This window comes from Gracilinanus agilis, chromosome 2 (genome assembly GCF_016433145.1).
Source record: "Gracilinanus agilis isolate LMUSP501 chromosome 2, AgileGrace, whole genome shotgun sequence".
Taxonomy (NCBI): Eukaryota; Metazoa; Chordata; class Mammalia; order Didelphimorphia; family Didelphidae; genus Gracilinanus; species Gracilinanus agilis.
This window is the reverse complement of record NC_058131.1, coordinates 718,625,033-718,638,188: the sequence shown is the minus strand read 5'-3', so window position 1 is coordinate 718,638,188 and position 13,156 is coordinate 718,625,033. Positions and strand designations below refer to the sequence as shown.

Below are 13,156 nucleotides of genomic sequence, written 5' to 3'. Positions count from 1 at the left end.
AAGAGGATTCTGGAGAATTTTATTTTACTGCTTCTTAACTCAGTCATTTATATGTAGTTTCTCAATAATCCTGGTTAGACAAGGCAGCCATAGGTATTATTTTCCCCCCATTTAACTGGGGTCAAAATATAAAACACAGGGAGCTGAGGAAAGAAGTCAAAGTAGAAGGGCATTCTTATTCAGACAGAGGTTGAGGTCCCTTCTATGACAGAAAGGGCCCAATTGATCTAAAGGAATGAAGAAACAAGAAATTTTTTATAATAAACACATCAAGTAATTTCAAGTATATGGCAATGTCCCATTTATTTCCTATCATGAAGGGATGGGGTGTTCTATTTAAATTTTCTAGCTGATTAAAATTATCCCTCTAAACACTAAAGCTAATTTTAATCATCTATGATTAAATGTTTCCTCAAATATATACATATATTATTGTCCTTTGAAATAATATGTTGAATATAAGTTAAGCATTTCTTCATTTCCAAGGTTCCTTTGCAAATTCCAGACTTAAGAGATGGGTTTCATCTTTGTTCAAAGATATAAAACTATTATCCTTGCATATTCCTTTCTCTTCCCGAGCCTTGATCAAATAGAGTAATTATTTCCTTGTTCCTAACTGCTAGAGAAAGAAATGGCCAACATTCACTCAGCTGCTCATGCTTTAAGACAGAGAAAGTAAGAATCAGCAGAATAGAACAACGGAAGACAATACTGAATTAGACACAAGAATGATTTTTCCCATTTTCCACCTGTTTGACCTAAGGCAAATCCTTTTCCCCTCGCTGGGACAGAATACCTGGCCTCAAAGGTCCCTTCCATATGGAAGTCAATGATCCTACATCCTAAATCTACCCTTCACAAGTTAGAAAACAGCCACCCAAAAGCAATGAAAACAGTCAAACTTTCATAATAGCTCAGACACTTCAAGATTTACAAAACACCTTCCTTAAAACCACCATCTTGTGAGAGGGATAGAGGAAGGAGTCTCTATCGTTCCACTTTACAGATGAGGCTGCTGAGCTCAGTTCAGAGCCAAGAATTGACCGGCCAACAGCCAAGTGTCTGAGCTAAGTGAATTCTAAGTTTCCTGACGTCTGTTATCGCTTGAAATCAAGTATTCCATCTTACTCTAGACAGTAATTTCTACCATACTTAGCCATTCTCTATATATGGGGACCTAATGCTCTGGGATAACAGAAATCTCACTACTAGAGAGTGAGATAATAAAAATGACTATTTCAAAAATATGAGAAATAAATATAATTAAAAAGAAAAATTATTTTGGAGTTACAGATGGTCATTTTTAAAGCATAAGTGTCTAATCTTAAACATCTCTGTTATCGAAATAAACTAGTAAGCAATTTTGATGGATTTTTTTCTACAATTTTTCAGGATGAAAAAAAGTCACCCAAAAAACCTGTTCTAAATGTTGATTTTGTGGGGCAGCTGAGTGGCTCAGTGGTTTGAGAGCCAGACCCAGAGACGGAAGATCCTAGATTCAAATCTGACCTCACACACTTCCTAGCTATGTGACCCTGGGCAAGTCACTTCACCCCCATTGCCTAGCCTATACTACTCTTCTACTTAGAACCAATCCAGAAGGTAAGGTTTAAAAAAAATGCCTATTTTTTTCCCTAGGGCTTATTGCCACCCTTCCCCCTAAACCCCCCCCCCCAAAAAAAGAGAGAAGAGACAATGTTGCTCAGGCACAGACAACAATCTCTGTAATATTGTCTTAGAACAGAAACCACCTAATCCAATTATTGAAGCAACATTTCTGAGTTCCATAAAGAGAGAGAGAGGTCAAAAAAGTGATTTAGACGGCCTCCCCATGGAATGGATGTCAAGAACAAGAACCATCTCTAACTTCACAGGGCAGGTCTGGGGCATCACAGCCACTCTGCTGGGAATTACCCTTCCAGTGACCACGTGGTCACTGGCTCTCCCAAGACCGGCAGGATGCCAAGTCATTTAAAGCAGATCAAGTAACAGAAATCCTTGCCAACATCCCAGCTTCACCTCATCACTACACTTACTAAGAGAGCTAACAATGTTTTCAATCAGACTTCTTGAACTAATTGTTTTACAAATATGGTTCGGTAAAATAATATCTTTAATGATATCTCATCAACCTAGAAAGGAAACAACTTTCACTTAAGAGCTCTTTTTAGAAGCAGTGAAACATACTTACAGATTGTATATCTTGTAATGATTTTTATGCTTTGAATCCAAAAACCTTGAAGTAAAGAAAAAGAGGTCATCATTAATAAGAATCATTAACACTTCATATTAACAGAACTCAAGAAACTCTGGAAACTGAAGTTTTCTTTTCTAATCTTAAGCAATATTTATATTCGGTGAGAAGATGCCTGAAAAAATCTTTCTCGGGGTGCATTACTGCCAAGGGAGAATGGGTAGTTTACACCTTACTAATACTATATTTAAATAATACAATATATGGCATGGTGGGGAAAGTACTTATTTTGAATCAAAAGACTCATCTGAATCCCTGTCGTGTGACTTACAAGTTGCCTTTCTATTCACTTGATTCCAGGAAGCACTTTTCTCACTGTAAAGCTTACAAATAAGGTAGCTCCTGGTTCAATATCCTGGGAATATCATCGGAAGCAGAGCAAGGTCCTTCATGCGGTGTGCGTGGATGTGGATAGGGGAAAAGGTGCATCTTTACTTTCACTGATCTTCAGTCGTCTTTGTAATTGTATGCATCTAAAAACTTTCTGATAACTGCTCCATCCCAGGGCTTCCAGGGAGTGAGTGGCTACCAGAGGAGTCCGGGGGGGGATCTAAAGGTGAAGCTAAAGCAAGAAGCAGTAAGGAATGACTATTATGTTGTTAATGGCTCAACCTGCATTTAAAAATAATTAAAAATAACTCAGCTTATACAGATTTCTTTTTTAAGGATCACTCTATTAAGAGGGCATCATCTATACACACAAGTGTTCACAGGAACAAACTTGAAATCTCACTGTGAAGAACAGTAAGATCAGTCCAGAATCAAGGTCTTTACTCGCCACCCCCCTGCCAAACAAACCATCCAAAGCAAAGTCCTGCTCCAATAGCTCTCTCATTTGTTTCATTCTCTTCCCCATCACTCTTCATACTTTCCCCTGGATTTCCAAGAGTTTCTATTTTGGAGGGGCATCCACAATACTTTGTTCTGTAAGCATATTTAGGGTCTACAAGCCGCAGAAGGGCCAGAAATGAGAAGAGAATGAGTCCTGGCACCTGAATGTGTTGGGCAAGTAAAAACATCCGTGTGTCAAAAAGCATTCCAACCTTTCTATATAAAAATCAACACATACAAACATCTCTCTCTCTTTTTTTTCCTGGCTGGGGTCATGGGGAGATAAAGAATGCATTTAACTCAAAACGTACATGTGACTCCTCAAAATATTCCAATATTACTTCAAAGACTCAAAAGTCCTGAAGAGACCTGTATTGAGATTATTATCTCAAACCCTTTGTTTAACAGCTGAGCAAAGCTGAGAAGAGACATCCAAGATCGCACTATTAGTTAATGGCAGGTGGGACAATGGCTCTAATTCTTGATTCATCATTCAATTCTCTTTCCATTTCACTCAATTACCTCCATGTGCCATGTCTAGTTGGTATATAATTTTTCATTTATTTCCAGATTTTCATAAATACTCTCATATTTATAATAGGCAATAATGAATATATGGGCCCTTCAAATAAGAAGTTCAGGCAACAGAAAAAGTTATCTGAATTAGCCAACAGCCATGTATGAGAGTCACAAAATAAGGGTAGAGTCCAGGAAGCCTTTCCAGCGAATAGCAGCCTCTCTGAGCCAAGAGTCATATATGTTTGCATTTTTTTTAAACACTAAGTTAACATAAGGAAAATTGTGGCAGATTTATACCAAAACAGGTAAGCTCTAAAAATCAATTATCTATGACTGTCAAACTAGTCTGCAAATGTTTGCAAAACATAAATCATTTCAATCTAGTTTTATTTTACTACATATACCATTCTTCTTCTAAAAAGAAGCAAAAGGTGGGGAGGGGCAGCTAGATGGCTCAGTGGATTGAGAGCCAGGCCTAGAGAGGGGAGGTCCTAGGTTCGAATCTGGCCTCAGACACTTCCCAGCTGTGTGACCCTGGGCAAGTCACTTAACCCCCATTGCCTAGCCCTGTAACAAATAAAATTAATATAGAAGGATATATATATAAGATATTAGGGTTTAAAAAAAGAATTTAAAAAATAAAAAGAAGCAAAAGATTGCATTTTTGGTGTAGAGACATGCCTCAAAAACTCAGGTTGGTTTGCCAAATGAAAATGAAATTATCATCGTTAAAGAATGCATGTAGCAATATTATACATGCACATAAATGTTAAGACTTCACATCAGCCATGGCAGGATATGTTCAAATTCAATTTAAACATTTATTAAGGGAATAAGCCCTGTGTAAGACACTCAGCAAGTTCCCAGGGATACAGATACAAAGACAAAAACAAAAACAATCAAACAAAAAAAATACACACACACACACACATATGTTCTCTGATCTCAAGGTTGTATCTTACATTCAAATTGAAGGGAAGTAAGTTGCTAAATCTTGGAAAACTAAACCAAAATAAATTCTAGTTATTGTTACAATACTCCAGAAATCTGAAGCTCAGATTAAATGTGGAAATGTGAATATTTTTCAATGGCAAAAAAGAATATCTCTAGCACTACTTGGGAGATTAGATTGGTGTCCTTAGGGAGATGCCATCTAGTCTGCAACTAATGGCCTTTTCTCCCAATTTTATAAATTTGGCAATTTCACTTTCGGCACAATGTTTGACAAAATTATCTACCTTTTCAAGGTGGAAAAAAAGAAAGGAAAAGTAAGGCTACTCAGGGTTATTTAGCTAATTCCAAGCCCCTGATTCAAATAAAATTGTTATCTACAAACTACTCACTGTGTCTGACTAACCAGAGATGAGAGACTAAGCATTACCAACTAAGGCCTGGGAACTATTTAGGGACACAAATACACAAATGCAATCAAGAAAGACAGTCCCCGGAGGAGCCCATATTCTCATGGAAGAAAACAACAGATAAAGGAGATAAGAGACTAGATAGGATACATCTGCCAATAAAGTAGTACATTCTCTCAGAGGTGAAGGGGCAATGTAAAAAAAGGTTTTCATTTTGGTTTGGGAATCAATCATTCAATATTGAAGCTATCAAGCTATCAATTACAAGCTTTCTTAATATGTACCTATAAAATCAGAATTGATTTTAAAGTTTTATCCTTTTTCTTGAAATGAATAGTAGAGATTTCTAAGCAATACTTTGTCATTAATCTAGTATAAACATTTTATATTTAAGAAAGCAATCATAAGAGTTCCACATACTGTGCTTTTTCAAATGTAAATATGACACCAAAATATGTGAGCTTCTTGTGGTTAAGTTGCTCCTTATACCACTCCTCTTTCCATTCAACCATACTGCCTATCTCAAATTCTCATTCGCCTGCCCAGGAGAGGACCTGCTCACTCCCTGTTAAGGGGAAAAAAGAAACCTAAGGTCCTCATTAGCCCACTTCTGTAGCAGCTCCCAATTTTTCCTCTTTTTTTTTTTTTTTTAATTTTTTTTTTAAACCCTTAACTTCTGTGTATTGACTTATAGGTGGAAGATTGGTAAGGGTAGGCAATGGGGGTCAAGTGACTTGCCCAGAGTCACACAGCTGGGAAGTGTCTGAGGCCGGATTTGAACCTAGGACCTCCTGTCTCTAGGCCTGGCTCTCAATCCACTGAGCTACCCAGCTGCCCCGATTTTTCCTCTTTTGCTCTAGTCAAGTGCCCCCTTTCCAGAAAAAAATATTCCTTAGCGCCCCCTGGATATTAATTTTTTTTATTTTAATAGCAATTAATAGGAAAGATGTATGTATTAATGTTTCTACCTTTTTCATAAAATATAGTAAAGAAAGGTGTAAATTAGAAACATTGAACCTTGAAATTATGAAACTATTTCTTGAACCCAGAAATGCACTTGTGGCCATCACCACCTCCCTGGCTCGCTGCAGCACCCACCAGGGGGCGGTGGCGCCCACTTTGGGGATCACTGCTCTAGTCAATGTCTCTAACTTGAGTCCTTATTCCCTTCATCATTTCCTTTCTTTCATCTTCAATCTGTTTTTCTAATGAATCTATTTGCCCAGGTTTTCCTCAACACTTCTCACCCATCATTTAAAAAACAAAGAACCACACCCTCACTGGCTTAGGCCAACTCCACAAGCCTTGGTTCTCTATCTCTCCTTTTCATAACTAAATACCATTTCCTAACCTCTCTATACCTTGCCAATCTATCTCCTTTCTGAAACTACCACAAAATCCAAAATGCTCAAGACTCTTACCCACATCTGCAAAATCCAAAGGTTCTCTCTCACTCCATCACTAAGGTAAGTCTTTACAGCTGTTTATTCCTCCGCTGGCCATATTCCTCCTGAATATTCTTTCCTTCCTTTGGCCAGCCTCCCATTTCACCATTCCTTTTTTATGTCTCCTTTAGTGGATCATCAGCCATCTCCTGCCCACAAAGGACTGTCCCAAATCCAAGTCTCTTCTCTGTCTGTGCTCTCCCACAGTAATTTTGTTTCCCACTGATTAGATGATCTCTCCACAGAGAAGCTTCCCAAATCTACTGCCTTAACCTCTTTCCGGAACTCCAGTTGCCTGGGGAACCACTCTACCTGGGGATCTAGTGGCATTTCAGACTCAACATGTTCAAAATGGAATCCATCTCATCTTTTCCCCTTACCTCATTCCCCAGTTTTTCCAATTTCTATTTTATGCATGTACCATCACCCCTTAATTACCTCGCTTTGTGAATTCAGAAACATCCCTGACTCCTTCCTCTTCCTCAACCCCTGTAATTAATTAGTTGGTTGCCAAGTCACAGCCACAGCTCTGCACTCATGGCTCCCTCTCTACAAACACGACTACTACCCTGGTTTTTGCCCCAAGTTAGCAGGAATATGCTGATTTCAGACAAAAAAAAAAAATCTGTCTCAGCATTTGTTGCTGTTGTTGCTACTTTGGTCAACCTGATTTCTCTCACCAAGTCAACAGGATTTTTCATTTGTTTCCTTTTCTCTCCTGCCTTAATTTCTATAGGGAGAATCCCATCATAGGGAGAGTGAGGGCTCAACACGGACTAATTTTATTTGAACCTAATAACTGGAAACACATTATTAAAGTAGACAGGTGACAGCATTGTACTGGATTTTAAAATTTTGTTTTCCTCAATTATATGCTCAGTATATGCTCTATCTGCAAAGAGTGATGATGGCAGTGATAACTATGACTTGGGGTTTCTGTAAAATTGGGATGGTGTGTAATTATGAAGCATCGCTGAGAGGCTTTTGAAATCATTCACTCCTAGAGGTATATTGTTTGACTCACTACACAGCATAACTAGTGTTATGCCTGCCCAAAATAAAGAGGAACAAGGAACAGAGACTCTAGAAATGCCTTATAATCACTGGATTGCTTCTGAGATACTCTTTTTAAGTATAGTTCTTTTTAAGGAGTGTGAGTAGAAAAGAGGCAGTGGTATCATAACACTGAATTTATTATGTATTTTAAATAAATATTATAGATTTAAAATAAATACACAAGAGAGTGCTGCAGTTTCATGTACCATCTTTTTCTTCTGTTACACATCAGTTACGAAAATGCTCCTTTTGTTTGTTTAGATTCAGAATAAGGGGAAGAGGAGAGGAAAAAGGGGGTGGGGGTGCAGACCTTTTCTGGCCAACACAGAAAATTGACTCAGCACAACGGACAGCTCCCCAATCAGGAACAAAACAAAGACTTTTAAGTATAAAAAAGATGAAGCAGGGGAGGGAGTCAGAGCATCATGGGAGAATAGAGTGAGAGTGGGAAAGCAGCTCAGCTATCCTCCAGTAAAGTCCCTTCCTCACAATAATGTTAACTAAACTGAAGCACTCTGGAACTACTGTCTGGCTTGAAGTCAGGAAGTACCAAGTTCAAATCCTGTCTCAAGATACAGATTTAACTGTTTAACTAACCCTGGGCAAGTCACCTCACCTCTCTCAGTCTCAGTTTCTTCATCTGTAAAATGGGGATAACAGTCCCTATTTCCCAGGGCTGAGATATGCTATATGAGGCATGTAGCACAGTTCCTAGAACACAGTAGATGCTTAATAAATGCTTGTTTCTCCCCTCTTCTCCTTTCTCTAAAGTTCAGACAAGTAATAAGAATTAGAACCCAATTAAAATATTTAAGAGGATGTATTCTTCGATTTTCAGAAGTCTGTTCAACATTCAGTAACCAGGAGATCCTTTCCTAAAATTTATATTAAAATGCTTTGCATGACTACACATGTATAATCTATATCAAATTGCTTGCCTGCTCAAAGAAAGAGTAAGGGAGAGAATTTGGAACTCAAAATCTTTTAAAACAAATGTTTAAATTTTTACATGTAATTGGAAAAATACAAACATTTCCAAATAAAGTTTATATTAAATCAATTTTTGCTTTTCTACTTATGCTATCCTCTGGAACTACTTTTTCTCTTAGGAAAACCTACAATTTGATCCTTACACCAAATCAAGAGAACCTCAAGCAATTATAATCCTTAACTAATACAATTCTATCCTCTTCGCAGGACAGAAAATAAAAGCTAAGGTGGGCCTACAGGCCTGCCCACACAAATGTGTACACAGTATTCCCAGTATACTTTTTAGCTATTAAAGTCTACATGTGCACTAAGATTTTGGGATACCCTACTGGGTATTTACCATCTACCACAGAACCTGCTGGCATACCCTCACTTTCGGAAGTCCTTCCCTATTACTTCTGGATTCAACAAACAGGAAGATACTAATTCAATTCCTGGAGCTTTTCCTCAAAGCATGAAACCAATAATTATCTAATCACTCTATCCATAGACTTTAAAATGAAACGGCTGATGATAGTAATAGCTAATTTCTATAAAGCATTTACTATGTGCCAGGCACCGTGCTAAACACTTGGTAATTATTATCTCATATTTGATCTTCACAACAATCCTGGGAAGTAGATATTATTATCCCCATTTTACAGGTGAGGAAATCAAGGCAAATGGAGACTAAGTGACTTGCCCAGAGGCACAGAACTATTAAATATCTGAGGCCGAATCTGAACTCGGGCCTTCCTGACTCCAGGATTGGTGCGATATTCACTGCACCACCTCCCTGGTAATTATGATTTTCCTTCAATTATTCATCAAGATTCCATAAAATAGTAAAAATATCTATCTTATGGCAAGCATTTACAGTTCCTGTATTTCATTTTCCTTCAAAATTCTTGGACTGAGATTCAGAGCCTAAATTCCAATCTAGCAGGGATCTCTGGGAGTTGCACAAGGTCCTTAGGATCAAATCTATGTTCCTAAAGGAGAATCTTGATGCCTTGGAATAGTGCTTGCCTATTTTTTCTATATTTAATGATTCTGTAACAAAATAGGATGTTTTCAACAACTCGTTTTGGCTGGTTTCTTTCAAGAAAAATCCATTCAACTAACCTTATTCCTGGGTAGGTTACTACATCAAACTGAGAAATTCTTTAAAATTCTGATTTTATCAAAAATGATAAGTCACAGAAATGACTGAAAAGATTTCCCCATCCCAATTAAAATTCACTGTTCTTCTGAAGCTAGCTACACTAGCTGCCCCTTTTACTGAATAGTATGAGATGTGCTAAAAGGAGGGACCTTATTATACAACCCAATCATGTTTGGAATCATCTAATCCCCAATACTCAGTTCTCTTTCCTTCTTCCCTATATTCCCTGGATAGGAAGAGGTAATTAAGTATTGTTTTAAATTGCTCTTGAGTTGCAAGCTGCAAAGGAAAAAAAGAAAAAAATCAAATGTGTCAACATTGTAATTTTATCATATACTCTTCTTATGTCTGAATTTTTTCCCTTAACTAAAAGATAAATTTGCCAAGGATAACAGCACACAAATATCTGAATCAACTAAAGCAAAGTCCAAAAGTAACAAACCATTTAGGGATATCATGCTTCTAAGTCATTTCTGTCTAATACTATGGATGATCAACAAATCATTTCCATTTCTATATATACTTTTTAAGCCCTTAACTTCTGTGTATTGGCTCCTAGGTGGAAGAGTGGTAAGGGTGGGCAATGGGGGTCAAGTGACTTGCAGAGTCACACAGCTGGGAAGTGTCCGAGACCGGATTTGAACCCAGGACCTCCAGTCTCTAGGCCTGACTCTCAATCCACTGAGCTACCCAGCTGCCCCTCCATTTCTATATTTTTAAGAAGGAATCTGTTACATCTAATTTTAAATGTTAATCTATACCAAAAAATAAAATGTACCTTGTTGAGGCAATGATTACTTAATCTAATGAAAACTGAAGTGCTATTCCTATTTTTCAACAAGTTATCTACTTTATATTATATTTACATACATTGGAGAAAACATGTCAAATTCCAATTTAAAAAAAATACAACATTATCCCTTTATTAGCAAGTAGGTATTGGTTCCAAGGCAGAAGAATGGTAAGGGCTAGGCAATGGGGGTTAAGTGACTCGCCCAGGATCACACCGCTGATTGGGTTTTTTCAAATAAAAAACATCTTGAGAAAAATGCTGATGACAGTATCCTCTATTGATTATGGATATTGTTGTCCTTCATACTTGAAGAGGACCAAAATGCATTACTATGCTGGGGTTGTTATAGGTAATTTAAGAATGTTCTCAGCCAGCCAGGCTGGTCTGCCTTTTACCTGCTCACTACTTAAGTCTATCTATAAATTATACATTACCTATAACAGTGTCAACCTGAAGTGTATCTGACTGTGGCTGATCAGATCAAGATGAGCTCAGAAGGCTCTACCACAGACTGGGCACAAATAGCCACTACGAACATTTGGGATGGAGAAGGCTCTAAAATGTGTGCGTCTCCTGTTTCTTTCTTGCTACTGCAATTCTGCCTTGTTCACAGAGATTAGCACCTTCTTTGATGTGGGCACGCCAGCTGGACAGTCCTGTGCCAGTGACTCCCATGTCTCACAGTTGACACCAAAGTTCTTCAGAGAGATCTGGAGAGGCTATCGTTTCTTCTGACTTTCCTGGGAGCACCTGCCTCATGTGAGTCCTTCATAAGTCTTTTAGATTAATGTGCATCTGGCACTTGAACAACACGGCCAACCCAAAGGAGTTGCACTCTCTGCCATCGAGTATGAATGCTTGACAGTTCAGCTCAAGAAAGGACCCCAGGCTCTGGCACCTTATCGTACCAGGTGATCTTCAGAATCTTTCTAAGACAATTCAAACGGAAGCCATTCCTTTTCCTGGCATGGTGCTGGTAGACTGCCCAGGTTCCACAGAGGTACCACAATGAGGTCAGCACAATGGCCCAACAACCTTCAATTTGGTGGGCAGCCTGCTGCTTCTTTTCTCCCAAATCTTCCTTCAGAGACTTCTAAACCCTGAGATGGCTCTAACAATGCATGCCTCCACCTACTGCCTCTGGAAGGGAATTTATGCACTTCTCCATTTGCTGTTCCACGTACGAAGGATGCAGTGCTGGCCGGTGGAGAACCTGTTTTCTTGGTGTTCACTGTCAGGTCAAAATCAGCACCAGTGGCAGAGGATGGATCCAAGCTCCGTGGAATCTCAGCCTCAGCAGCTGAACTAACCACACATTGTTATCACTCAGCTTCAGGTGTGCTGCATGGGGGTCCTTTCTGTCTATGCTGCCATAGCCACTGTGTATACCGTTTTCTTGGTTCTGCTTACTTCACATGGCATCCATTCATGCTGTTCAGTCATTTCTCAGTCCGGTCCTACCCCTCATTGCCCACCCTGGGGATTTTCTTGGCAGATACTAGAGCGATTTGCCGTTTCCTTCTCCAGCTCATTTACAGCTGAGGAAATTGAGGCAAACATGGTTAAGTGACTTGCCCAGGATCACTCAGCCAGTTAAGCATCTGAAGGCAGATGTGAACTCAGGATGATGGGTCTTCCAGACTCCAGCCCCTGTACTCTATCCACTGTCCACAATTCTGAAAATACCTCTTCTATCTAGAAAAATTACAAAGGCATTATCTATAAACTTTGGGGTATGAAATAACATAGGATAAAACAGAGCTGGAAGGACCCTACATTTATTTCAACACTCTCAGGGGACAGGACACAACGTCAGGCCCCAGGAACTACATCTTATAGCAGAGTTGAGGTCTTAGCTGAGCTCCAATATACTTTTGGCTACACCATGTGGCCTGCCTCATGCAGGGTTATTCTACAATCCTGTTTACTAAAAAGAGTAGGGTGATGGGCCCCCTTGCTGGAGCCTCAAACTCCAAATTTTCACACCATCACAAGGACAATGTAGTCTTGCTTAATGGTGATATGCTCCAAAGCTGGGAGCCCAGAAAGAATTAACATTTATATCTACAGCATGTAAGCCCAAACTCAAAATTGCTTTTGGCTCTCGAGGCCTTGAATAAAGACAAAATTTCTTTCTAATAAACAAACAATGCAAAGTGTTCTTCAGACAAAACTATTTCCATTAGTTGGTGGAGAGCCCATGTGTTTTCTTCCTCAGTCACGATGAATTCTTGACATGTTATCCCGAGTCCAATTATCGAACACTCCATTCAGCTTAATCTCCTCTGAAACTTTCAATAAGTCCACTTCAAGTTGAAGCTCGTTGGGACATTCCATCAAGGAGTTTCCCAATCTGGCTGCAATCTGCCCTTAACGCTCTTACTTCTCCAAATTCAAATTCCCTGTTCCTATCAGGTCAATTGGACTCAAATGAGACTTGGCTTCATTTAAATTCAGAGCCTTGGACTTGTCTAAACTGTCCTTCTCCATCCTGTGTTTAGTGCCATGCTCACCCCCCAATCAAGGCAGTTCAAGCTCCATCTAGTTGATCAAGCCTTTCCCAAATGATGTTTGCCCTGTTGTAGAGTAGCCTAAAGATTAAGCTCTTTGCCTGCACTACTTAACTGGGCTCTGACAAGTGGCACCATTACTCTTTAAATATTATCATATTTATGTCTTGCTCTTCCTCTTTCCCAGCCGATACAGTGCAGATCAGACGTGAATAGGGAACATGCTGTAATGGAAAGTACATGAACCTGGGAA

The 13,156-nt window shown here is 39.0% G+C and overlaps 1 protein-coding gene across 1 annotated transcript in view; it reads right to left on the bottom strand.

The window, feature by feature from the left end:
- PTEN (phosphatase and tensin homolog) overlaps positions 1-13,156 on the bottom strand; it is a 78,053-nt gene that overhangs the window by 30,236 nt on the left and 34,661 nt on the right. The window contains exon 3 of the mRNA XM_044659228.1: positions 2,192-2,236. Coding sequence (XP_044515163.1) covers positions 2,192-2,236 — 45 coding nt within the window. The remainder of the gene's footprint in view (positions 1-2,191; positions 2,237-13,156) is intronic.